General features: G+C 41.2%; 1 protein-coding gene across 1 annotated transcript; it reads right to left on the bottom strand.

Annotated features, from left to right (window-relative positions):
* Positions 1 to 24,867: 24,867 nt before the first annotated feature.
* On the bottom strand, positions 24,868 to 25,794 carry LOC128647064 (olfactory receptor 5V1-like). Its single transcript, XM_053699879.1, has one exon. It carries the CDS (start codon positions 25,792 to 25,794, stop codon positions 24,868 to 24,870), a length of 927 nt encoding a protein of 308 aa, XP_053555854.1.
* Positions 25,795 to 27,383: the final 1,589 nt, after the last annotated feature.

Raw genomic sequence — 27,383 nt, 5'->3', positions numbered from 1 at the left:
TTAGGATTTATTTTACAAGTAAATTTGTATTTATTTTAGCTAGGTAGTTATTAAATAGTTATTAACTATTTAATAACTATTGTACCTAGTTAAAATAAATACAAAGTTGCCTGTAAAATAAATATAAATCCTAAAATAGCTACAATGTAACTATTAGTTATATTGTAGCAATATTAATAACTAGTAGGGGGCTTAGATTAGGTGTAATTAGTTTAAAATTATAGTAATATTTTATTATTTTTGGTAATTTAGTGTTTGTTTGTTTTTTGGTACTTTTCTGATGGATGGAAGACCTCTTCTTGCCCCGCTTGGATGAAGACTTCTGCCGGTCTGGATGTACTATTCTGCCCCATCGGATGAAGACTTCGGCCGGGCTGGGTGAACACGACTCAAGGTAGGGAGATCTTCAGGGGGGTAGTGTTAGGTTTATTTAAGGGGGATTTGGGTTAGAGTAGGGGTATGTGGGTGGTGGGTTGTAATGTGGGGGGGGTATTGTGTTTCTTTTTTACAGGCAAAAGAGCTGTTTTCTTTGGGGCATGCCCCGCAAAAGGCCCTTTTATGGGCTGGTAAGGTAATAGAGCTTTTAACTTTTGTAATTTAGTATAGGGTAGGGCATTTTTTTATTTTGGGGGGCTTTGTTATTTTATTAGGGGGCTTAGATTAGGTGTAATTAGTTTAAAATTCTTGTAATATTTTTTTATTTCTTGTAATTTAGTGGGGGTTTTTTGTACTTTAGTTTAGTTTATTTAATTGTACTTAATTGTAGGTACTTGTAGTTAATTTATTTAAGATAGTGTAGTGTTAGGTTTAATTGTAACTTAGGTTAGGATTTATTTTACAGGTAATTTTGTAATTATTTTAACTAGGTAGCTATTAAATAGTAAATAACTATTTAATAGCTATTGTACCTGGTTAAAATAAATACAAACTTGCCTGTAAAATAAATATAAATCCTAAAATAGCTACAATGTAACTATTAGTTATATTGTAGCTATATTAGGGTTTATTTTACAGGTAAGTATTTAGTTTTAAATAGGATTCATTTATTTAATTAATTTAATGATAGTGTAGTGTTAGGTGTAATTGTAACTTAGGTTAGGATTTATTTTACAGGTAAATTTGTATTTATTTTAGCTAGGTAGTTATTAAATAGTTATTAACTATTTAATAGCTATTGTACCTAGTTAAAATAAATACAAACTTGCCTGTAAAATAAATATAAATCCTAAAATAGCTACAATGTAACTATTAGTTATATTGCAGCTATATTAGGGTTTATTTTACAGGTAAGTATTTAGTTTTAAATAAGATTCATTTATTAAATTAATTTAATGATAGTGTAGTGTTAGGTGTAATTGTAACTTAGGTTAGGATTTATTTTACAGATAAATTTGTATTTATTTTAGCTAGGTAGTTATTAAATAGTTATTAACTATTTAATAACTATTGTACCTAGTTAAAATAAATACAAAGTTGCCTGTAAAATAAATATAAATCCTAAAATAGCTACAATGTAACAATTAGTTATATTGTAGCTATATTAATAGCTAGTAGGGGGCTTAGATTAGGTGTAATTAGTTTAAAATTCTTGTAATATTTTATTATTTTTGGTAATTTAGTGTTTGTTTCTATTTTGGTACTTTTCTGATGGATGGAAGACCTCTTCTGCCCCATCGGATGAAGACTTCGGCCCGGCTGGGTGAACACGACTCAAGGTAGGGAGATCTTCAGGGGGGTAGTGTTAGGTTTATTTAAGGGGGGTTTGGGTTAGAGTAGGAGTATGGGTGGTGGGTTGTAATGTGGGGGGGGGGGTATTGTGTTTATTTTTTACAGGCAAAAGAGCTGTTTTCTTTGGGGCATGCCCCGCAAAGGGCCATTTTAAGGGCTGGTAAGGTAATAGAGCTGTTAACTTTTATAATTTAGTATAGGGTAGGGCATTTTTTTATTTTGGGGGGCTTTGTTATTTTATTAGGGGGCTTGGATTAGGTGTAATTAGTTTAAAATTCTTTTAATATTTTTTTATTTTTTGTAATTTAGTGTTTGTTTGTTTTTGTAATTTAGTGGGGGGTTTTTTGTACTTTAGTTTAGTTTATTTAATTGTAGATAATTGCAGGTACTTGTAGTTAATTTATTTAATGATAATGTAGTGTTAGGTTTAATTGTAACTTAGGTTAGGATTTATTTTACAGGTAATCTTGTAATTAATTTTAACTAGGTAGCTATTAAATAGTCAATAACTATTTTATAGCTATTGTACCTGGTTAAAATAAATAAAAAGTTGCCTGTAAAATATATATAAATGCTAAAATAGCTACAATGTAATTATTAGTTATATTGCAGCTATATTAGGGTTTATTTTACAGGTAAGTATTTAGTTTTAAAAGGATTCATTTATTTAATTAATTTAATGATAGTGCAGTGTTAGGTGTAATTGTAACTTAGGTTAGGATTTATTTTACAGGTAAATTTGTATTTATTTTAGCTAGGTAGTTATTAAATAGTTATTAACTATTTAATAGCTATTGTACCTAGTTAAAATAAGTACAAACTTGCCTGTAAAATAAATATAAATCCTAAAATGTAACTATTAGTTATATTGTAGCTATATTATGGTTTATTTTACAGGTAAGTATTAAGTTTTAAATAGGATTAATTTATTTAACTATAGTAAATTTATTTCGTTTTATTTAAATTATATTTAAGTTAGGGGGTGTTAGGGTTAGGGTTAGACTTAGGTTTAGGGGTTAATAACCTTATTATAGTAGCGGCGACGTTGGAGGCAGGAAATTAGGGGTTAATAATTGTAGGTAGGTGGCGGCGATATTAGGGAGGGCAGATTAGGGGGTTAATAAATGTATTATAATGTTTGCGAGGCGGGAGTGCGGCGGTTTAGGGGTTAATACATTTATTATAGTGGCAGCGATTTCCGGTCAGCAGATTAGGTGTTAATACTTGTAGTTAGATTGCGGCGACGTTGGGGGGGGGGCAGATTAGGGGTTAATAACTATAATGTAGGGGTCGGCGATGTTAGGGACAGCAGATTAGGGGTTAATAGCTATAATGTAGGTGGCGGCGATATCCGGTCGGCAGATTAGGGGTTAATACTTGTAGTTAGATTGCGGCGACGTTGGGGGGGGGGCAGATTAGGGGTTAATAACTATAATGTAGGGGTCGGCGATGTTAGGGACAGCAGATTAGGGGTTAATAGCTATAATGTATGTGGCGGCGATATCCGGTCGGCAGATTAGAGGTTAATACTTGTAGATAGATTGCGGCGACGTTGGGGGGGGGGCAGATTAGGGGTTAATAACTATAATGTAGGGGTCGGCGATGTTAGGGAGCGCAGATTAGGGGTTAATAGCTATAATGTAGGTGGCGGCGATATCCGGTCGGCAGATTAGGGGTTAATACTTGTAGTTAGATTGCGGCGAGGTTGGGGGGGGCAGATTAGGGGTTAATAACTATAATGTAGGGGTCAGCAATGTTAGGGACAGCAGATTAGGGGTTAATAGCTATAATGTATGTGGCGGCGATATCCGGTCGGCAGATTAGGGGTTAATAGCTATAATGTAGGTGGCGGCGATATCCGGTCGGCAGATTAGGGGTTAATACTTGTAGTTAGAATGCGGCGACGTTGGGGGGGGGCAGATTAGGGGTTAATAACTATAATGTAGGGGTCGGCGATGTTATGGACAGCGGATTAGGGGTTAATAGCTATAATGTAGGTGGCGGCGATATCCGGTCGGCAGATTAGGGGTTAATACTTGTAGTTAGATTGCGACGACATTGGGGGGGCAGATTAGGGGTTAATTACTATAATGTAGGGGTCGGCGATGTTAGGGACAGCAGATTATGGGTTCATAGCTATAATGTAGGTGGCGGCGATATCCGGTCGGCAGATTAGGGGTTAATAAGATAATGCAGGTGTCAGCGATAGCGGGGGCGGCAGATTAGGGGTTAATAAGTGTCAGATTAGGGGTGTTTAGAGACTCGGGGTACATGTTAGGGTGTTAGGTGCAGACTTAGTGTTTCCCCGTAGGAAACAATGGGGCTGCGGTGTTAGTTTTTTTTTTCAGCTGAAACTCCCCATTGTTTCCTATTGGGAAATGCCGAATTTTACCAAGCTAATTCGGATTTATTCGGAGATACGGCAGCTATTTCGGATTCATTCGGTAGATTCAGAAGTATTTTAATTTTGAAATTCGAATCGATCCGAATCTCCGAATTTACTGAATTTCTGAATAAATCCGAAACAAACCGTACATGTCTAATGCATAATATCTTTTCTGGTTGTCTCAATTTCCTAAATGTAAAAGGGCAATGTCTGGCATCAGTCTCTGAACTAGGCCAAGTTGACTTAATACCTTAGCCACCTGAGCCCACATTGTCTTTAGCTTACTACAGCTCCACCAAATATGAATGTGGGACCCCTTCTGCGCACATCCCCTCCAGCACATGGCTCACTTCTGAGGAAACATTTTATGTATTATGACCGGAACCCTATGCGAACGCAACAACAGCTTGATGAAGAGGTTGTTTAAAGTTACACAATGTATTGCAGCCTTCATGGCTTGTATGGCTTTCTTCCATTCTATCTCAGTGTGAGCCTGTCCTATTTCTTTTTCCCATTCAAGGACATGATAAGTTTTTGTAAACCCATCATAGTCTAATAGGATACGGTAAAAGCTTTACAGAAGGGTTTGCCAGCAATCCATCGCCGTTCCCAGTGTTTCAAGTTTCTTATATTGTCTTTCGGGAACCGCCAAGCCAAGATCATAGATATTAATCTAATATTAATCTAAGGTATTCAAAATAGTATTTCTTAGGGATATCCGAATTGGTGAGTTCCGAGGTCACCAATTTTCCCCCTACAAACATATCTTGAATATTGTCAAGTCCCCACAAGACCCACCTTCATGGATTGGAGTCCAGGAGACAAAGCAACAACACCTTTATAGAGCAAGCAGGGGGTGGGTGTGACTTTTGCCAGATGTCTAAATTCCCTCAAGCTTTTAAGGCACGCTTTCAGAATAGGATTATCTATTCCTACGAGCACATCTGCATGTTGTACGATCCTCAAGAAGCAGACCCGCCAGAAGAATTGCTTGCTTGAGTTGTCTCCATCTCGTGTCTTCAGATGATATCCCCCAAGCTGCTATGTGGGACAGCAAGGTTGCTTTATAATATGTGCATACATTAGGGGCAGCAAGACCTCTGCTCAGGATAGGTTTCTGCAGTTGTTGCATCACAATCCTTGGAGGCTTGCCTTGCCAGATAAACTTATTAAGCACAGTGTCAGAACTGTACCTTTAAGGAGTCCCCTCCCGCAGAGCCTATAAATTCCCAACGCACCTGAAAACAGGTGCTTAGTATTCTGTTAGCTGACTGAGGAGTATCTGAACTATCCCCTGCTGCTTGCAACATAGCTCTTACTGGACCTCTACACTTAGAAACAATTCAGCTTTATTTTGTCAGCATTCCTATCCATAGAGGAGGAACTGCAGCCTTACGATGAACACACAGTTTCTTGTGATACACAGGCCGTAATAACTAACCACAGACCCTTACTACTGTCAGCTCGTAACAGCTCTGATTCAACACAGACTGAAAGACACATACTCAGCACCTGCCTCCGTAGGCTTTTTACAGCAGATTCCGCTGTCTCTGCTAAGGAACCGAAGACCGGGGCATAGCCACACCCCTCTGTGACGTAACAGGGGTTTATTATTATTATCATTTATTTGTACAGCGCCGCCAAATTCCGTAGCACTGACCTACCAGTAAAGGTTACTCGCTCTTTATACAGACCTGGAAGACTTTCCGGTCGGAGACCGGAGTACTGAACATTGACTCTCCTCCTGTGAAGTAACAGGGGAATCTACGAGCAGAAGCAGATTACTCTGAAGTCTGTCTCCACTAGTGGTGCAGAGCCACGCCCCCTCCATCTCTCCCGTAAGCCACAGGAAACCTTTCCTCAATCACCTAAGTGTTACCAAAACTGCCAGCACATTATTGGCAAGAGAAGTCACAGTCACACATCCAGAGCAATTGCCAAGTTACCGGACTGATCCCAACTCTCTTGCTAATCAAATATTTCATTACCCAATATCGCCTATAGCTGTGCTGTTCCGCTATCCTAAGATCTGTTACCATTAATTCACAATTGTTCATCCTATGCTACTCTCACATAGTAGTTACTTTGCAACATTGTGATACATACAACTTAAAACAAGGTTGTACATATTTAGTTACTACCTAGTTCTGCAGCTGAGATTCTAACCACAGTCCAACAAATAGGGAGATTTGAAGAAAATCATAACGTTAACAAAAACCTTGACGTAACATAACACACCGATTGAAAGTGATTTAGGACCAGGAGCGGTATACACTTGAAGAGATAGGTCACTTTGGGCAGTAGCATCATCTTTACAGACTGTATTCTCCCTAAACATGATACCTCAAATCTTGACCACTTGGTGGTGAGTTCCCCATATTCCTTGAGAAGTGGGTCATAGTTTGCTTGTATGAACTTTTTAGGGCCTGGCCAGAGGATCACTTCCAAAAGCTTTAACTAACTGTTGGACCATTTAAATGGGTAAGACTCTTTTAGACTGGATAATTGAGTCAGGGGAAGGTTTAAAGCTAGAGCCTCTGTTTTTGTGTAAATGAGCTTATAGTATGATAGGCTCCCAAAATGTTTAAGGATTGTGAACACTGCCACAGAAGATTCAGGGTCTATGACAAATAGTATGAGATCATCCGCAAATAGTGCAAGCTTCTTTAAAGTGTCATATATAAACAGGCCCTGAACTTCAGTTGACTTCCTGATCTTAGCTGCCAGTGGCTCTATAACCAGCACAAAGAGGAGGGGGGACAATGGGCAGCCCTGCCTAGTCCCATTCAAGTCAAAAGGTTGTGAGCAGAATAATCTACCTCTGATTCTGGCTGAGGGGTTGAGTATAAAGCCAAGATGGCCATGACAAAATGAGTCAGGAACACAAAAGACCTCAACACCTCCTCCATGTACTCCCACCTCACCCTGTCAAATGCCTTCTCAGTGTCCAAGGACAGGGTGACTAGTGGGAGTCCCAGGGATGTCAACTCAGTGAAGATATCCAGCAATCTGTGTGTATTATCCGAGCCTTGTCTACCCCAAGTGAACTCCACCTGATCTAGGTGTAAGAGTGAAGGAAGAACCCTGTTCACTCTATTAGCCAATATCTTAGAATATATTTTTACATCAGTGTTAATCAGGGATATTGGGCCTATAGCTTTCACATAAGCTTGGGTCTTTGCCCTGTTTGGGAATGGTTACAATTTTGGCTTCTAAATATTGTTTAGGAAACTATCCAGATTAAAGACTTTTTCTAATGTGGGACTGATTACAGCTGACAACTTTTTATAAAATATAGAGGTAAAGCCTTCTGTCCCTGGGGCTTTATGTACCTTTATATATTTGATCAACTGAGTAACCACCTCTATGGAGATTGGGGAGGACAGAAGATCCCCCATATTGTTTGGGACCATGGGTAGGTTTAAATTACGTAGGAAGTTAACTATTTCCTCCCTAGGGGCTACTTGTCTTTGCTCGGAAGAGGAAATCTGATATAGACATCTATAATAATCTGCAAAGGCCTCTACAATATCTCTGGGAGAATAGCATCTCCTTTTACCCTTTCCGTTATAGGCAATCCTGTACACTAAGGTCCTCTGGATAAATTTATTTGTCAAAAGGCGATCCACCTTGTAGCCCTTGTGATAGAATTTCATCTTCAAGTACTCAAGGTTCTTCTGTACTTACTCAACTTCTAAGTGCTGAATATGTTTTTTGATGGTCTGCAATTTATCCAGATCTAAGGGGGCAGGGGACTCCCTCATGTGCTCCCTAATGGCTACATATTTACTGTATAATTGTGCTAGGGTTTGTTCTTTCTATTTTAGGATTCTTTTTTAATAAATATGCCTCTCGTGTAGGCCTTAAGGGCCAACCAAACTGTTTGGATTGATATTTCCCCATCTACATTAACCCTTAAAAAGTCTTTCACTTCCTTAGTCCACTCGGACATGTAGATATACTGGAATAGATGCTCCTGCATGCACCATCTCCTAGGCCCCTTGCTAATAGCCATTTGATAAAGAATAACCATAACAGCATCAAGGTAATATAGTGGAGCTATGTATCATCTGCAGTGCCCATGGGTCACACAATAAATAATCTAATCTGGAGAAGGAAGAGTATGGGATAGAATAGAAGGTGTGCAGGGCTCTCCAGACATCTTGAAAGTCAAACTGGGACATTAGCTTTCTGAATCCCTGTGACAAGGTATCGCGATTTCTATCTCTCACTTGCGCTTCAATGTTGGGAGATATACAGCAACCAATGTATGCAGTACACAATTCAGGCGACACACACATATCACGTCCAGCTGGGTCACAGTCAGTGTAAATGTGGTTGTAAGATACTTGGTTCCCAATTCGTATCATCACCCACCTAGCCTTTTTATGGAATGTGGATGAAATGGAAACTGGGTATACGTTTGTTTTAAATCTAGCCGCTCCCTCCTCTGTCCGATGAGTCTCCTGAAGGTATCTATACGCATTCATAGAAGTTGGCCCAAGGGACTAAACCTCTTCAATAGAAGACCCATGTTTAAGCATATATTCACACTCTATTGATGAGGGATATCACAGGAACAACATACTAAACAGCATATAAAATATCTATCCTTATATTGTTACCACCCAGCCATGGAGCACCCACCCTAGAAACTTAGGGGCAGGAGTACTAGCCATAATAAGGTGAGACAGACATTCTCCAAGAGCAATCCATGGCCAGGTGTTAAAGGGACACTGAACCCAAATTTTTTCTTTTGTGATTCAGATAGAGCATGCAATTTTAAGCAACTTTCTAATTTACTCATACTATCAAATCCTCTTCATTCTCTTGGTATCTTTATTTGAAAAGCAAGAATGTAAGTTTAGATGCCGGCCCATTTTTGGTGAACAAACTGGGTTGTCCTTTCTGATTGAACAGCACCAATAAACAACTGCTGTCCATGGTTCTGAACCAAAAATTGTCTGGCTCCTTAGCTTAGATGCCTTCTTTTTCAAATAAAGATAGCAAGAGAATGAAGAAAAATTGATAATAGGAGTAAATTAGAAAGTTGCTTAAAATTGCATGCTCTATATAAATCATGAAAGAAAAAATTTGGGTTCAGTGTCCCTTTAACACATAACTAGTCACTAATATGAAATCTAAGGATAATAGCGACAGGTAACTAGGCTCAGGCTCAACTTAGCTCGCTATCAGCCTTAAGGGTTCAATTAGTGGTGTGGGGGGTAAGTGCCCTCCAGTGACAGTCTGAGTTCTAGGCACTAGCTAAACCTTTTTCAAGATAACAGTACATGAGGAGAGCATGTTACACAAAATATTCAAGAACTGTACCATCAGTATTCACACCAAGTCATGCTGCACTGGTTTCCATTCTACTAGGATCAGTATATTTGTATCAACCAAAATAGGCGGGATGCCTCCAGCAACATGTCACGATCAAGTGACAACATATGGTTAATTGTCAACGTAAACCTTGATTAGAGAACATAACAAGTAATTGAGTTTAACCAAACCAAACTTAACCTTTTTAGATATTTGTTTGACCCTGGGACATCCAACCCATGTGTCATAGTAAAACCTAAGTACCTTTCAGAGTACCAGTTAGCATTCACCTTCCAAGTGCACATCACTTTCAGGTAGGTATTCAGGTGCAGATTAGCAGGATTCCAATCTGGAGCAGCCGCCCTTAGGCCAACCTTTCCCCTGTGTGGATGATTGGGGATGTTTGGGCTGTTGTTGGGTCTCCTCTGGGAATTGGGGTTCACGATTCTGTTGGTCAAGGTGTCAGGCTTTCAGAAGCTCCTGCCCCTGTCTTTGCCTAGGAGTCAGGATGGTGTGTTGGGCCCCATGGATACCTAATTTGGTGATTCCTCAGGACTCTGGTGACTTTGGAAAAGCTTTGTCTCTGCAACAAGGTGAAGGATGAGAGGTCTGGGAAGAGAGCGACATCCCTGAACTGTCCATTCAACTGTGGAGAATGTAGCATGGCTCTCATAAGTTTGTCCTTATATGAATATTAATGTAGATGGACTATAGTGTACCTTGGCTTTCCAGGGGGGTTGATCTCGCAGTTCTATGAATCTGGTCTATCCTCCCAGTATCTCCGGCAGAAGGGCCCAGGATTGATTGGAATAGGCATACTGCATATTTATTCAGCACTTGTGGGGGTACTGACTCTGGGATCCCTCTCAGTCTCACGTTGTTCCTCCTTAAGCGGTCCTTCAGGTCTGCCAATTTCACTTCTAGAGATGAGACTTGATCCACAAGGCTTTTAGTGTGGCTGACCCAGTTAGCATGGTCCACCATAAGGTCTTGTTTTCTTTCTATTATATCAGTATGCTCATTAATAGTGGAGATGTCTCTCCTCGGATCTTCAAAAGACATTTCTAGCTTATCAAAGCATCTTGTGAGGATCTGGTTTTGGTTTTCAAACATGCGTTGTATGGATTCCAGAGGCTAAGCTGGGGCCTCTCATTGGCTTCTCCAAGGGGTAGCTGAGTTTAAGTGCCTATCTTCCAGGCGGTCTTCAGAGAGATCTTTGGGGAAGGACTGTTCAACATGGTCCCTGTGGGGCTGAAAATTATCAATAACAGTCTTTTTAGCCCCAAAGCTGCTTTTCTGTTTTTCCCTGGCTTCCCTTGGTTTTATTGCCTTAAAAAAACTGACTTTCTGCCCTTAAATAAGATGATATGCAGGAGCTCTGCTGATTTGCGGCCTCTCTCTTCCTAAGTTGGCTCCGCCCCACACATTGAGGTGGTTTTGAGATTTTGCAGATGCTTATGTTTTAGAAATAGCCTTTTTATACTACTCTGATGAGGCAGCAAAAGAAACCGCAGACTAATCTTTCAGTAGGGATGCCTGAGGAGGATCCTGCTGTGAGACAGTCTTAACCAATGTAGCATGTGTTTGTCCTGATAGGGTATTTGACTCAGACTGAATAAATTGTAGTTACCTTTGAAAAAAATCTTTATTATTGTACTGCTGGACCTAAAATAAATTCAAACAAGGATTCACAAATCAAACCTGATCAGTTTCAAATATACTTGGGAGAGTTCTTGGATGACCTTAGTCATTGTTTTCGAGAGAAATCTCAATGTATCTTTCCTGGTAAAATATTTTATAAATAAATAATTGTTTTCACTTGGTTAGTCAATACAGACAGGCACCAGACAACCTGTGCATACTCCAAGGTATGGCCATAACATACTGTCACATACTGTCAAATTTGGGACTCGATGATTGAAAGCTCCCTGGGCTGGCGAGATTATTAAAGAATGCTTGTCAATCCTTCTATTTCCCTGGTGGAATGATTTTTACACTGAAAACAGGGTGTCTCACTAATGAGCGTATACTGCATTTTTAGATGAAAAGTGCAAAATATTTTTACCATTGACACAAAAATAAGCAGGGAAAATTTGTATTGTTAAGGTGCATCAAAAATCGTAACAAAATTCTTCACCAAAAATCGTATTTTAACATTAAATGTAATTTACACAGGAATAAATTGTATTAAATATGCACAGCGTAAATCATAATTTTAGTACAGTGGATGTGCAAAAAGCACACACAAATTTGTACTTATAAATACAAAATGCAAAGTGTAATTAGTGTTTTTTCGTAAAATGGGCGTTCCCTGGGCATATTTGATAATGCCTCTATAATCCAAGCATAATTCTATAAAGATTTTTGCACTGCAGATCTCACAGTTTTTTCTCGCCAGAAAAAAAGGTGGCAAGCTTTTCTAAAAACAATACAAATACTTAAAGGGACACTGAACCCAAATTTGTTCATTTGTAATTCAGAAAGAGCATGCAATTTGAAGCAACTTTCTGATTTACTCCTATTATCAATTTTTCTTCGTTCTCTTGCTATCATTTTTTGAAAAAGAAGACATCTAAGCTTTTTTTTTTGGTTTCAGTACTCTGGACACCACTTTTTTATTGGTGGATGAATTTATCCACCAATCAGCAAGAACAACCCAGGTTGTTCACCAAAAATGGGCCGGCATCTAAACTTACATTCTTGCATTTCAAATAAAGATACCAAGAGAATGAAGAAAATTTGATAATAGGAGTAAATTCGAAATTTGCATAAAATTTCATGCTCAATCTGAATCACGAAATTAAATTTTTGGGTACAGTTTCCCTTTAAAGGGACAGTCTACACCAGAATTTGTATTGTTTTAAAATATAGATAATCCCTTTATTACCCATTCCCTAGCTTTGCATCACCAACACAGTTATATTAATACACTTTTTACCTCTGTGATTACCTTGTATCTAAGCCTCTGAAAACTGCCCCCTTATTTCAGTTCTTTTGACAGACTTGAATTTTAGCCAATTAGTTCTGGCTCCTAGATAAATCCACGTGCATGAGCACAGTGTTATATATATGACACACATGAACTAACACCCTCTATTGGTGAAAAACTATACAAATGCTTTCAGAATAGAGGCGGCCTTCAAGGTCTAAGAAATTAGCATATGAACCTCCTAGGTTTAGCTTTCAACTAAGAATACCAAGATAGCAAAGCAAATTTGGTGATAAAAGTAAATTGGAAAATTGTTTAAAATTACATGCCCTATCTGAATCATGTAAGTTTATTTTGGACTAGACTTTCCCTTTAATACCCTAGTGGAAAAATGCATACAAAAATATAGGTGAATGTAAGATGCTATATGCAGAAAGCAGCATAATGTGATTTATATTGGCTGCAGGATTACATTTTTAAATTGCGCCCCCTGCTCACTGCTAACTTCGCTCTAAGGAGTGAAGTGTCCATATTCAGCAAACTCCAGTATTTTCAATAGGAACTGACACTTTTTTATGATCATTCCACCAGTGCAGCCCTGCGAGAATCGGTAAGAAATTCTAGGCTTGAGCTGGCAAAGTTTATATAATCTAGCTGTCACAGATACCAGAAAGAAAAGGCTACCCCCCACCCCCCTACAACCTCACCCCTGTTGTGTCTCAGTGGTTTTGGGCTCCTCAGAACAACCACAATCTCTGGAAGCTTTTGTTTGCATGGTTTTGTGTTCCAAACTTGTTTAGAGAAGAGCTGGTCTATGACCTGGAAAACCCTCCTAGGCTGGCTGGGCTCTTGGAACTCCAGGTCGGCCCCCTCACAAAGGACACCCGCCTAACTCCTCTCAGGCTGTCTGGGCTCCGGGAACTCCCGGTCGGCCACAGGACAGCAGGACACCCGCTAAATTTACCCCTGGTCGTTCCAGCAACCATGTGCCCCAGAGCTCTGCTCTTTTGGGGATTAGTAGCCCCTAGGGAGGACAAGAGTTGGGGGAATTACCGAAGGGGAGCTGCTTTGGGAACCGGGGGTTTTGGACACCCCTACCCCCATAACTTCAACGGCTGTATCTAAAGTCCACAATAACAGATCATGCCACTTTTTGGACTGAGGCATCTGGGGACCAAGAGCTTTCAAATGACACCCTGGAAGTGCCAGAATCACCCCAAAACCGTCACCACTGTGTCCTGGGATTCTGTGGGACTATGGTTGGTATGGAGGTGCCAGTCAGTCTGGAGGGGCGGGAATGGCGGGAAAACTGTGTCATTGTCTCCCTGTTTTATCAAGATGTGTGTGTATATAAGATATGTGGGTTTGTCCCAATAAACTATTTTTACCTGAATGCTAGTCTGTCTAGTTATTTGGGTGGGATCCTGCTAGAAACACTTTCCTGGGCTACATAGAAGCCAGATCCAGGCAGAGGAAGGACCCTCAGGCAGAGCTACACATTCTGGGTAGCTGGAGTCTGCCACAGGGTGGGACGCTGAAACTGGTGCTGTCGGGCATCAGGGCTGGCTATAGGCTGTGGTCATTTGCCAGCTATATAGCTGCAGTCGGTAGGGAGGAACCAGGACCCATTTGGCGGAGCTACCGAGTCGGGGTAGCTGGGGTATCCTTTACATTGGCTGGCAGCAGTGGAATCTGCTACTTTTACAAGGTTTCTGCTGACAGAGGAGAAGCGCCACAGAAGCCGGTAAATATGGAGGCAGAGTTCCTAGGGAGAGTACAAAGATGCTGACAGAACAAATGATCCTTGTCTGGAACGTTCTGGGATGGAGGAACCTTGCCCTCCGAGACCTCTGGGGGGAGGCTCTTCAACAAGAACAGAAGGATGGAAAGGTTCTCCCCATGAACGACCAGAGGTTTCGGGTTCGGTGGACCTTGAGAGTGCCTTTTCTGGGAAAACAGCCAAAGAAAGAATGGCTATCTGTTCTAAATAGACTGGTCCAGCAAGAGATGTGGGTGGAGGACGGCTACCGGGCCCTCCAATGGCTCGTTATGCAAGTTCAGCCATGGCTGGAGGATGGCTCCCCCACAGAGGGCTTTGGCTTCAGTAGCCCTGGATTGCTATTTACAAAAAGGACAGAGGACCCACAATTTGGGAGCGAGACAGACCAGGTTCTGGAGGATATCTCTGGGCTCCAAGAGGAACTGCTGGATCTCTTGGAGGAATGCTGGCTACTAGACAATCTGGATTTTATAATTGATCAGGAAGAGGAACTGGTCAAGGAATACAAGAGGCTTCTAGATCTTGTTAAGCAGCGTGCCAAGGGCATACAGATCTGGGATGCAGCCCTCTGGGATTCATGGAGCTCAACCATGGAGGAGTGGCAACAAAGAAAAAAGGAACCAGGGCTGCTGGATCCTGATCAGCAGTCTGCCTCTGAGCTTATAGACTTGGACAAGGGAGCCACCCCAGCAGAAATGTTGACAACAAGGCAGAGAGACGCTGGCCTCTGCCCAGCACCTGTAACAGCTCCAGGAAACCAGAGAGTGGAGCCAGTCGTCCTCCCTCCCCATAAACAGAATCCCTTCCTGGGAGAGGAGACAGTTGGTTTCTCTCCCAAGTGGCAGAGCCAGGTACAGGGAGAGGAGACAGTCAGTCTCTCTCCCCAGTGGCAGAGCCATCCCTTGGGAGTGGAGGTTGTCATCCTCCCTCCCCGTAAACAAAACCCCTTTCCAGTAGAGTAGACAGTCAGTCTCTCTCCCCAGCAGCAGAGCCAGGAGCCGGGAGAGGAGACAGTCAGTCTCTCTCTCCAGCGGCAGAGCCAGGAGCTGAGAGAGGATACAGTCGGTCTCTCTCCCCAGCGGCAGAGCCATCCCCTGGGAGCGGAGGTAGTCGTGCTCCCTCCCCATAAACAGAACCCCTTCCTGGGAGAGGAGACAGTCGGTCTCTCTCCCCAGTAGCAGAGCCAGGAGCCGGGAGAGGGGACAGTCATTCTCTCTCCCCAGCGGCAGAGCCAGGAGCCGGGAGAGGAGACAGTCGGTCTCTCTCCCCAGCAGCAGAGCCATTCCCTGGGAGTGGAGGTAGTCATCCTCCCTCCCCATAAGCAGAACCCCTTTCTGGGAAAGGAGACAGTTGGTCTCTCTCCCCGTGGCAGATCCATCCTTTGGGAGCAGAGGTAGTCGTCCTCCCTCCCCTTACAGAGAATCCCTTGGGAGAGACGGGTATCAATATCTCTCCAGAGGCACCTGAATCCCTTTCTGGGAGAGGAGACAGTTAGTCTCTCTCCCCAGTGGCAGAACCCCATACAGGGAGCATAGACAGCTGGTCTCCCTCCCCAGTGGCAGCACAGTTTCCCGTGGGAGCAGGAGGTAGTCATCCTCCCTCCCCATAAACAGAACCCCTTCCTGGGAAAGAAGACACTCTGTGTCTCTTCCCAGCGGCAGAGCCAGGAGCCGGGAGAGGAGACCGTCAGTCTCTCTCCCTAACGGCAGAGCCAGGAGCTGGGAGAGGAGACAGTCGGTCTCTCTCCCCAGTGGCAGAGCCAGGAGCTGGGAGAGGAGAGAGTCGGTCTCTCTCCCCAGTGGCAGAGACATCCCCTGGGAGTGGAGGTAGTCGTCCTCCCTCCCTGTAAACAGAACCCCTTCCTGGTAGAGGAGACAGTCTGTCTCTCTCCCCAGCGGCAGAGCCAGGAGCCAGGGGAGGAGACAGTCGGTCTCTATCCCCAGTGGCAGAGCCATCCCCTGGGAGCGGAGGTAGTTGTCCTCCCTCCCCGTAAACAGAACCCCTTACTGGGAGAGGAGACAGTCAATCTCTCTCCCCAGCAGCAGAGCCAGGAGCTGGTAGAGGAGACAGTCATTCTCTCTCCCCAGTGGCAGAGCCAGGAGTCAGGAGAGGAGACAGTCGGTCTCTCTCCCCAGTGGCAGAGCCATTCCCTGGGAGTGGAGGTAGTTGTCCTCCCTCCCCATAAGCAGAACCCCTTTCTGGGAAAGTAGACAGTTGGTCTCTCTCCCCAGCGGCAGATCCATCCTTTGGGAGCAGAGGTAGTCGTCCTCCCTCCCCTTACAGAGAAGCCCTTGCAGGGAGAGACGGGTATCAATATCTCTCCAGAGGCACCCAAAACCCTTTCTGGGAGAGGAGACAGTTGGTCTCTCTCCCCAGCGGCAGAACCCCTTACAGGGAGCAGATACAGCCAGTCTTCCTCCCTAGCAGCAGCACAGTTTCCCCTGGGAGTGGAGGTAGTTGTCCTCCCTCCCCGTAAACAGAACCCCTTCCTGGGAGAGGAGACAGTCAGTCTCTCTTCCCAACGGCAGAGCCAGGAGAGGAGACAGTCAGTCTCTCTCCCCAGCAGCAGAGCCAGTAGCTGGGAGAGAAGACAGTCGGTCTCTCTCCCCAGTGGCAGAGCCAGGAGCCAGGGGAGGAGACAGTCGGTCTCTCTCCCCAGCAGCAGAGACATCCCCTGGGACTGGAGGTAGTTGTCCTAGCTCCCTGTAAGCAGAACCCCTTTCTGGGAGAGGAGACAGTCGGTCTCTCTCCTTAGCAGCAGAGCCATCCTTCGGGAGCAGACGTAGTCGTCCTCCCTCCCCTTACAGAGAAGCCCTTGCAGGGAGAGACGGGTATCGATATCTCTCCCCAGTGGCTGAATCCCTTTCTGGGAAAGGAGTCAGTTGGTCTCTCTCCCCAGTGGCAGAACCCCGTACAGGGAGCAGAGACAGCCGGTCTCCCTCCCCAGCGGCAGCACAGTTTCCCATGGAGCGGAGGTAGCAGACCGCTCTCCCAAGCAGTGGATCTCCTGAGAAGAAGAGACAGATGGTCTCTCCCCTCAGTAGCTTGGCAGGGTCTCTACCCTACACTCTTGTCCCGGAGCATTTCTCACCGGGGCAGGCGTTGCATTAGGCAAGGAGGATAAAAGCTTATACAGTTGGTGCCACATGTTTGGGCACCCGAGCTTTGCCTGCCCCACTAGGGAGCAACCTCCCCCTCCGATCTGGGGTGGGAATACAGCTGGGAAACCGGCACTAACTTTGTTTATGGGTGGGTCAGCCGGTACTCAACAGAGTGTCACAGAGGGAGGCAGTGTGGCCATGGAACTTAAGGACACTGGACCTTGTGGGAGAACAACTGTTTGGGAGTCGGCCTTGGCAAACTTGTTTAGAACGTTGCATTGTGTGACTGTCCCTGCGCCTAGGGTGCAGGGTATAAACACCAGCAGGAGCCCCCCAGGATGCCCCAGGCTCTGGAGAGTTGGGATAACCTCTCCCAGCAACCAAGAAGTGGAGGGCCACCATCGGACAGCCCCAGGCCAAACCGTTAAGGGTCTAGCCGGGTCTGGTGAACTGGAGGGGGGAGATGTCATGGATACCAGAAAGATAAGGCTACCCCCACCCCCCTACAACCTCACCCCTGTTGTTTCTCAGTAGTTTTGGGCTCCTCAGAGCAACCACAATCTCTGGAAGCTTTTGTTTGTATGGTTTTGTGTTCCAAACTTGTTTAGAGAAGAGCTGGTCTATGACCTGGAAAACCCTCCTAGGCTGGATGGGCTCCTGGAACTCCTGGTCGGATGCCTCACAACGGACACCCGCCTAACTCCTCTCAGGTTCTCCAGGCTCCTGGAACTCCGGGTAGGCCACAGGACAGCAGGACAGCACTTTTGGGAATTAGTAGCCCCTAGGGAGGACAAGAGGTGGGGTAATTACCGGAGGGGAGCTGCTTTGGGAACCCGGGGTTTTGGACACCACCACCCCCATAACTTCAACGGGCTGTATCTCTGGTTGCCAATAACGAATCATGCCACTTTTTGGACTGCGGCATCTGGGGACCAAGAGATTTAAAATGACAACCTGGAAGTGCCGCCGCTCCACCTGGTTCACCCCAAAACCATTACCACTGTGTCCTGGGATTCTGTGGGACTATGGTTGCTATGGAGGCGCCGGTCAGTCTGGAGGGGCGAGAATGGTGGGAAAACTGTGGCATTGTCTCCCTGTTTTATCAAGATGTGTGTGTATAAAAGATGTGGGTTTGTCCCAATAAACTCAGTTCTATTTTCACCTGAATGCTAGTCTGTCTAGTTATTTGGGTGGGCTCCTGCTAGAATCACTTTCCAGGGCTACATAGCAGCCTGTTCCATAGAGAGGAAGGACCCTCAGGCAGAGCTACCTAGTCTGGGTAGCTGGAGTCTGCCACAGGGTGGGACCCTGAGTATTGGTGCTGCCGGGCATCAGGGGTGACTACAGGCTGTGGTCACTTGCCAGCTACATAGCTGCAGTTGGCAGGGAGGAAGCGAGACCAATTTGGCGGAGCTACCCAGTCAGGGTAGCCAGGGTATCCGTCACACTAGCCCTTGGTGTCAGGTCTAGAAAGTGAAGCTCATTTGCAGGTGTATTTGTTTACAGGCTCTTGATAAACAGCTTGTTGAAATAGGGATAGTGTAGCTTTCTTACCTTTAGGCATATTGGGCTGAAGAAAAATAATATGGAAACTGGTATCACAGGAAGAAGGATTCTGGTAGCAAGGCTGAGTGTAAGTGTTGCTTGAACTCAGGATACAGCTGAGACTGGAAAATGGAAGGTTACATCTAAGGCTGGAAAATGGCAGGTTAAAACTGAGGCTGGGCAATGGCAGGTCACAGATGAGACAACAAACAGAGGCACAGACTCAGTAGACTCACTGCCAGGCCAAAGACTGATTAGCCAGGAAGGTTTAAATAGTCTGTTGGTAATTACAAATAGCTGGCAGGAGGTAGAGAAAAAGAGCCTGAGAGAGAACATTAAAATCCATCAGGAAAGTATCCAAAACTAAAGCTTTCTTGTGGCTCAGGGCAAATTCACTGGAATATAACATGGAAGATTAGATTACATGATTCTATGGGGGCATGACACTCACCCCTTCAAAATAAACAAAATGGACAGATTTATCTTTGTGAAGGATTCATGCATCAAGCCACATTCAGGGTTATCCTGGAAGAATACTTGCTTTCATTTAATCTGATATTGTTCCCCAACTCCGAGGACTGTTTTCTCTAGCAGGACAATGATCCATGCCACACAGCCACGTCACTCAAGGTGTTGATAGATGACCATCAGATCAAGACCCTGTCATGGGCAGCCCAATTATCAGACCTGAACCCCATTGAAAACCTCAGGAATGTGATCAAGAGGAAGGTGGATGGTAACAAGCCATTAAACAAACCCAAGATGTATAACAGGATTGGCATAAAGTCACCCAACAACAATGTAAAAGACTGGTGGAGATCATGCCAAGACGCATGTAAGCTGTATTTAAAAATCAGTGTTACTCAAACAAACATTGATTTCTGAACAGTTGCTCAGTTGAAACAGTATTGTGCTGTTTAAAAATGAAAATGAACTTGTTTTTGTAAGCATTATTCATAATATTTGCAGTAAGGTGTAGGCAAGTGTTAGGAGAGTTTACCCCTGTGCAATTTCATATAGTAACATGTATAAAAGTAGTTTATAGATTTATAAGATTATAAGATTTATAAGATTAGACATTAAGGGCTAGATTACAAGAAAATGTGCCCCTTTTTAGGCGCGCAATAATTAACCAGCCATTACAAGTGGCTGGCTATTGCTACTGCGAGCTTGCAGTTGCAATTAGCACTTATAAAATTAACCAGAGATCAGATCTCTGGTAAATTTGATAAATGTGCCCAAAATACAGCATTTTTATTTTTAATAAAATAACTGCACTAAGCAGGATTTGGGGGCTAAAATTGGCAGAAGTGCCTTCACATTGTGGTCAATGGGAACTGTGTGTAAACAATGCAACATTTTTTTAATTTTAGCCAGTTGTAATTTTCTGTAAATAAATGCTCTAAATGACAATGACAATATTTTTTTTTAAATTTTGGAAAAAAAACCTATATACCTATAAATAGTGAAACCAGAGAAACTGATAATGCAGTGGTCGCTTATTTTTTTCTATATATATCTATCATATATCTATATATATAGCAATATATTTATATTTAGTCCCAGAGACTAATTTTATTCAGATGGATTCTGGAATATCTGCATATATAAAATGGGAAAGTTTGGAGACGGGTTGGATCCAAGTGTAAACAACAATATCTTATGTAATTTAGCCAATATTTATATGTTATAATATAACTTATACATGTAACCTAAATGTAGTTTTAAATTGTTTTTATTACTTTCTCATACATAGTACCCTCAGAATGATAGTAAAGTAATGTAATCATGATCGGCTAGATTACGAGTTTTGCGTTATGAGGGGAGTGGTACTAACTTGCAAGTAATTGTCACCGCTCACTTACCTACAGCAATGGTATTACAGGTTTACAAAAACCCGGCATTAGCAGGCAAAAAGTGAGCGTAGAGCAAAAATTAAGCTCCATACCGCACTCCAATAACAACGCTGCTGAAAGCTGCGGTGAGCTGGTTTTACATGCTCGTGCACGATTTCCCCATAGACATCAATGGGGAGAGCCGGCTGAAACACCCTAACATAAACCCCGAGACTAAACACCCCTAATCTTACACTTCTTAACCCCTAATCTGCTGCCCCGACAACGCCGACACCTACATTATACTTATTAACCCCTAATCTGCCGTCCCTGACATCGCCAACACCTACATTACAGTTATTAACCCCTAATCTGCCGCCCGCAATGTCTCCACCACCTACCTACACTTATTAAACCCTAATCTGCTGCCCCCGACATCGCCACCACCTACCTACACTTATTAACCCCTAATCTGTCACCCCCAACATCGCGACCACTATACTAAATTTATTAACCCCTAAACCCCTAAGTCTAACCCTAACCATAACACCCACTAACTTTAATGTAATTAAAATAAATCTAAATAAAACCTACTATTAATAACTAAATAATTCCTATTTAAATCTAAATACTTACCTATAAAATAAACCCTAAGCTAGCTACAATATAACTAATAGTTACATTGTAGCTATCTTAGGTTTTATTTTTCTTTCACAGGTAAGTTTGTATTTATTTTAACTAGGTAGAATAGTTACTAAATCGTTATTAACTATTTACTAACTACCTAGCTAAAATAAATACAAATTTACCTGTAAAATAAAACCTAACCTGTCTTACACTAACACCTAACCTTACACTACAATTAAATACATTGCATAAATTAAATACTAAACTAAATTACAAAAAAAACACTAAATTACACAAAATAAAAAAAAGATATGATCAGATATTTAAACTAATTACACCTAATCTAATAGCCCCCCCAAAATAAAAAAAATCCTAGCCTAAACTAAACTACCAATAGCCCTTAAAAGGGCCTTTTGCGGGGCATTGCCCCAAAGAAATCAGCTCTTTTATCTGTAAAAAAAATACAAACAACCCCCCAACAGTAAAACCCACCACCCACACAACCAACCCCCAAATAAAATCCTAACTAAAAAAAAATAAGCTTCCCATTGCTCTGAAAAGGGCATTTGGATGGACATTGCCCTTAAAAGTGCATTTAGCTCTTTTTCCACCCAAAACCCTAATCTAAAAATAAAACCCACCCAATAAACCCTTAAAAAAGCCTAACACTAACCCCCGAAGAACCACTTACAGTTTTTGAAGACCCGCCATCCATCCTAAACGAAGCTGGCAGAAGTCTTTAACGAAGCGGCAGATGTTTTCATCCAACCGGGCAGAAGTCTTCATCCAGACAGCATCTTCTATCTTCACCCATCCAGCGCAGAGCGGGTCCATCTTCTAGACATCTTGGGCGGAGCATCCTCTTCAATTGATGTATTCTTCCGAATGAGGTTTCCCTTTAAATTACGTCATCCAAGATGGCATCCATTGGATTCCGATTGGCTGACAGATTTCTATCAGCCAATCGGAATTGCGGTTGAAAAAATCCTATTGGCTGTTGCAATCAGCTAATAGAATGCGTGCTCAATTCTATTGGCTGATTGGATCAGCCAATAGGATTGAAGCTCAATCCTATTAGCTGATTGCAACAGCTAATAGGATTTTTTCAACCTTAATTCCGATTGGCTGATATAAATCTATCAGCCAATCGGAATCTAAGGGACCCCATCTTGAATGACGTCATTTAAAGGGAAACCTCATTCAGAAGAAGACGTCGATGTAAGAGGATGCTCCACGCTGGATGTCTTGAAGATGGACCAGCTCCGCGCCAGATTGATGAAGATAGAAGATGCCGTCTGGATGAAGACTTCTGCCCGTTTGGATGGAGACTTCTGCCCGGTTGGATGAAGACTTCTGCCACTTCGTTGAGGACTTCTGCCTGCTTAGTTGAGGATGGATGTCGGGTCTTCAAAAACTGTAAGTGGATCTTCGGGGGTTAGTGTTAGGCTTTTTTAAGGGTTTATTAGGTGGGTTTTATTTTTATATTAGGGTATTGTGCGGAAAAAAGAGCTAAATGCCCTTTTAAAGGCAATGCCCATCCAAAAAACCTAAGCAATGGGGAGCTTAGGTTTTTTTAGTTAGGATTTTATTTGGGGGGGTTGGTTGTGTGGGTGGTGGGTTTTACTGTTGGGGGTTGTTTGTATTTTTTTTACAGGTAAAAGAGCTGATTTCTTTGGGCAATGCCCCGCAAAAGGCCCCTTTAAGGGCTATTGGTAGTTTAGTTTAGACTAGGGTTTTTTTTTTATTTTGGGGGGACTTTTTTATTTTGATAGGGCTATTAGATTAGGTGTAATTAGTTTAAATATCTGATTATTTCTTTTTTTTATTTTGTGTAATTTAGTGTTTGTTTGTTTTTGTAATTTAGTTAATTGTATTTAATTTATGTAATTTATTTAATTGTAGTGTAATATTAGGTTTTAGTGTAATTCAGGTTAGGTTTTATTTGACAGGTAAATTTGTATTTATTTTAGCTAGGTAGTTAGTAAATAGTTAATAACTATTTAGTAACTATTCTATCTAGTTAAAATAACTACAAACTTGCCTGTGAAATAAAATAAAACCTAAGCTAGATACAATGTAACTATTAGTTATATTGTAGCTAGCTTAGGGTTTATTTTACAGGTAAGTATTTAGTTTTAAATAGGAATTATTTAGTTATTAATAGTAGGTTTTATTTAGATTTATTTTAATTACATTAAAGTTAGTGGGTGTTAGAGTTAGGGTTAGGTTTAGGGGTTAATAACTTTAGTATAGTGGCTGTGATGTTGGCGGCGGAAGATTAGGGGTTAATAAATGTAGGTAGGTGGTGGAGATCTTAGGGGCGGCAGATTAGGGGTTAATAATATTTAACTAGTGTTTGTGATGCAGGAGTGTGGCGGTTTAGGGGCTAATATGTTTATTATAGTGGCAGCGATGTCCGGAGCGGCAGATTAGGGGTTAATAAATTTATTTCAGTGTTTGCGATGCGGGAGGGCCTCGGTTTAGGGGTTAATAGGTAGTTTATGGCTGTTAGTGTACTTTTTAGCACTTTAGTTATGACTTTTATGTCATGGCGTTGTAGCATAAAACACATAACTACTGACTTTCATTTTACGGTATGGATCTTGGGGGTATAGGCTGTACTGCTCATTTTTTGGTAGGACAGGCAAACTCGTAATACCGGCGCAAAGGAATTCCCATTGAAAAAGGACTTTTTGAAAGCTGAGGTAATTACATCGCGTTACGGCAAAAAAAGTGTGCGGTGCAGCTAAACCTGCAAAACTCGTAATACCAGCGGTAGTGAAAAAGAGGCATAACGCTGCTTTTTCACTCATACTGCAAAACTCGTAATCTAGCCGAATGGTAATATTTGTTATTTTAAATAAAAATAGACTATTATTTGCATTTGGGAACACAAAAAAGCAAAAAAAAAAAACCAAAGACACAGGAAGAGAAGATTGTAATTTACAAGAAGGCGAAAATAGTATATATGATTCAGATAGAGAATACAATTTTAAACAACTTTCCAATTTACGTCTATTATTTAATTTTCTTTCTTTTCTTGTTATCCGTTGCTGAAAGGTTTATCTAGGTAAGCTCAGGTCAGGAGCAGCAAAGAACCTAGCGTCTAGCTCCTGATTGGTGGCTGCATATATTTACCGATTGTCATTGGCTTACTCATGTGTTCAGTTAGAAACCAGTAGTGTATTGCTGCTGCTTCAACAAATGATGCCAAGAGAATGAAGCAAATTAGATAATAGAAGAAAATTAAAAAGTTGTTTAAAATTGTATTCTGTATCTGAATCAAGAAAGAAAATGTTGGGTTTCATGACCCTTTAAGCAAACAGGACCCATTGCACCCTTATTTAGGGAAGGTTAAAAAAATGGATGTGCATTTGTGTATTTTTTTATTTTTGTTATACTTCTTATTTTGATTAAGATTTTTTTATTTATTTTATTGGAGTTTCATTTTCAGTTTAATGATTTTCAGTTTAAGGATTTTCTTTTGATATTTTTACTAGACTATATTTATAAATACGGTAAAATTAAACAATAACCAGATCACTGTCATTGGAAAAACATGATATTTATTGTCAATTATGTAATACAATAGAATAATCAACAATATGTCAGCTTCATCTTTGGTATACAAAATACCTGTACATTGCTTTTTTTACATCCTGGTTTTTAAATGTGTATATCAGTGGGTTTAACATAGGGGTCACAACACTATATAAGGCAGATATAACTCTATCCTTGCCTAAAGAATAAGTAGATATTGGTCTTACATAGTTAAAGATTGAACTACCATAATATAAAACAACCACTGTAAGATGGGAAACACATGTAGAGAAAGCTTTCTTTCTTCCTTCAGTAGACCTGATTTTCATTATAGTTACAATAATGTATATATAGGACACAATGATGCATAAAAATGGAGTCCACCCTATAAAAACCCCAATGAAAAGCAACAAAAATTCATTAACAGATGTATCATCACAGGCAAGTGATAGGAGTGGAGGTATATCACAATAGAAATAATTGATCTTGTTAGATTTACAGAACTGAAGATGAAAAGTAGAAACTGTATGGATTATAGAATTCAATAGGCCACTCAGCCAGGAGGTGGCTGCCAGATGAATACAAACTTTATGACTCATAATAACAGAATATCTAAGAGGGTTACATATGGCCACAAAACGGTCATAGGACATAATTCCAAGAAGAACACACTCAGTACCCACAAAGGCCAGAAATAAATACAGTTGAATTACACAGCTCTTAAATAAAATTGTTCTCTTCTTTGCTATAAGAGTTTGCAGCATTTTCGGCATTGTGGTTGATGTATAACAAATATCCAGGAAAGACAGATTGCACAAAAAGAAGTACATTGGCTTGTGGAGATGCTTATCCCCTTGCGTTACCAGGATGATGGATATGTTTCCTGCCAGAGTAAGTACATAAATAAGAAGGAGAGCGCAAAAAAGAAAATATTTGAGGTCTGAGAGATCTGTTAATCCCAAAATAATAAATTCCACAAAATAGGTTTGGTTGATAACCATCTTAGGTTGGCTGACTTCACCTGCAAAATATATAGCAATATTTTATTAAAAAGATGGAAAAGTAATTTACCTGTAATTCAAGCACATTCAAATAGATTGAATTTATTTAACTTGTTTTCTTGGAAATCTACATCTTGAAGGAAGCCATTCATTGGGTACTAAAACGTTTTCAAAGGCCAATTGGAAACACTTTATGCTAAAATGCAAGTGGAGTGGTATTTAGAGCTCACACTTGAGCACTAATACTGCCTAACGTAAACTACTAATCCGGGTGGGTTAGTGCACATATTACAAGTTGAAAGTAAGTTGTTTGCATGTCAGTGAAACCCCAAACATGCTAACCGCTGGACTTTGGATACTGTGACCGTGTTAAAAAATTTTCTTTCATGATTTAGAAAGAGCATGCAATTTTAAATAACTTTCTAATGTACTTCTATTATCTAATTTGCTTCATTCTCTTGATAGCCTTTGCTTTAAAGCATATCTAGATAGGCTCAGTAGCTGCTGATTAGTGGCTGCACATAGATGCCTTGTGTGATTGTCTCATTCATGTGTATTGCTATTCTTCAACAAAGGATATCTGAAGGCTGAAGCAAATTAGATAATTAGATGTTGTTTACAATTGTATTCTCTATCTGAATCATGAAAGAAACAAGAAACATGTTGGGTTTAATCTCCCTTTAAGCTTTGATAACCTGACCACTCAAGAGAAATAGAGAGAGAGTGAGAGATACACACATTCATGGGACATTAAACCTATATTTTATCTTTCAAGATTCAGATGGAGCATGTAATTTTAAACAACTTTCCAATTTACTTCTATTATCTAATTTGTTTTGATCTCTTAGTATTCTTTGTTGATAAAGGATACAGAGATAGGCTCAAAAGCTGCAGATTGTTGGCTGCACATTTATGCCTCATGTTTTTGGCTCACTTAACGCGTTAACTAGATAAGATAAAGAAGAAAACAACTTATTAAATACACAAATAAATACAACATATATAAATAAAAAATGTGTATATTGTGCACTAATAGATATTGTCCCAATATTGTGATTCCACCGTCTGGTTAAATTCCTTTCTTTATAGCTCCCTTTCGTTTTTGGAGTTACAAAGAGAGGAATTTAACCAGATGGTGGAATCATAATAGTGGGACTATATATTTTAGCTCACAGTAATGCATTGCCGGTTCTTCAACAAAGTTGTTTAAAATTGTATTCTCTATCTGATTCATGAAAGTTCAATTTCGGCTAGACTGTCCGTTTAAGAAAGTATTTGATTATTCAGACCCCTTATTTTTTTTCACATTTTATATGTTATAGCCTTTGATAATTTGTTTAGACTTTTTTTTTTTTCTTTTGGATCAATCTCCATACACTATAATGACAAAGCCAAAACTAGATTTTTGATAACTTCGGATCCTTTGCTATGACACTTGAAATGTAACTCAGGTGCAATTCCATTGCTCTGGGTCATCTTTGAGATGTTTCTAAGCTTTGATTTGAGTTCCATTTTGAACTAAATCTAGCCACTTTCAATATTATGAGAATCTTTGGCAAAAATTGAAATAAAAGAATATCAATACAATT

This window comes from Bombina bombina, chromosome 2 (assembly GCF_027579735.1).
Source record: "Bombina bombina isolate aBomBom1 chromosome 2, aBomBom1.pri, whole genome shotgun sequence".
Lineage (NCBI taxonomy): Eukaryota > Metazoa > Chordata > Amphibia > Anura > Bombinatoridae > Bombina > Bombina bombina.
Note: the sequence above shows the minus strand (reverse complement) of the source record. Positions and strands in the feature narration are given on the sequence as shown.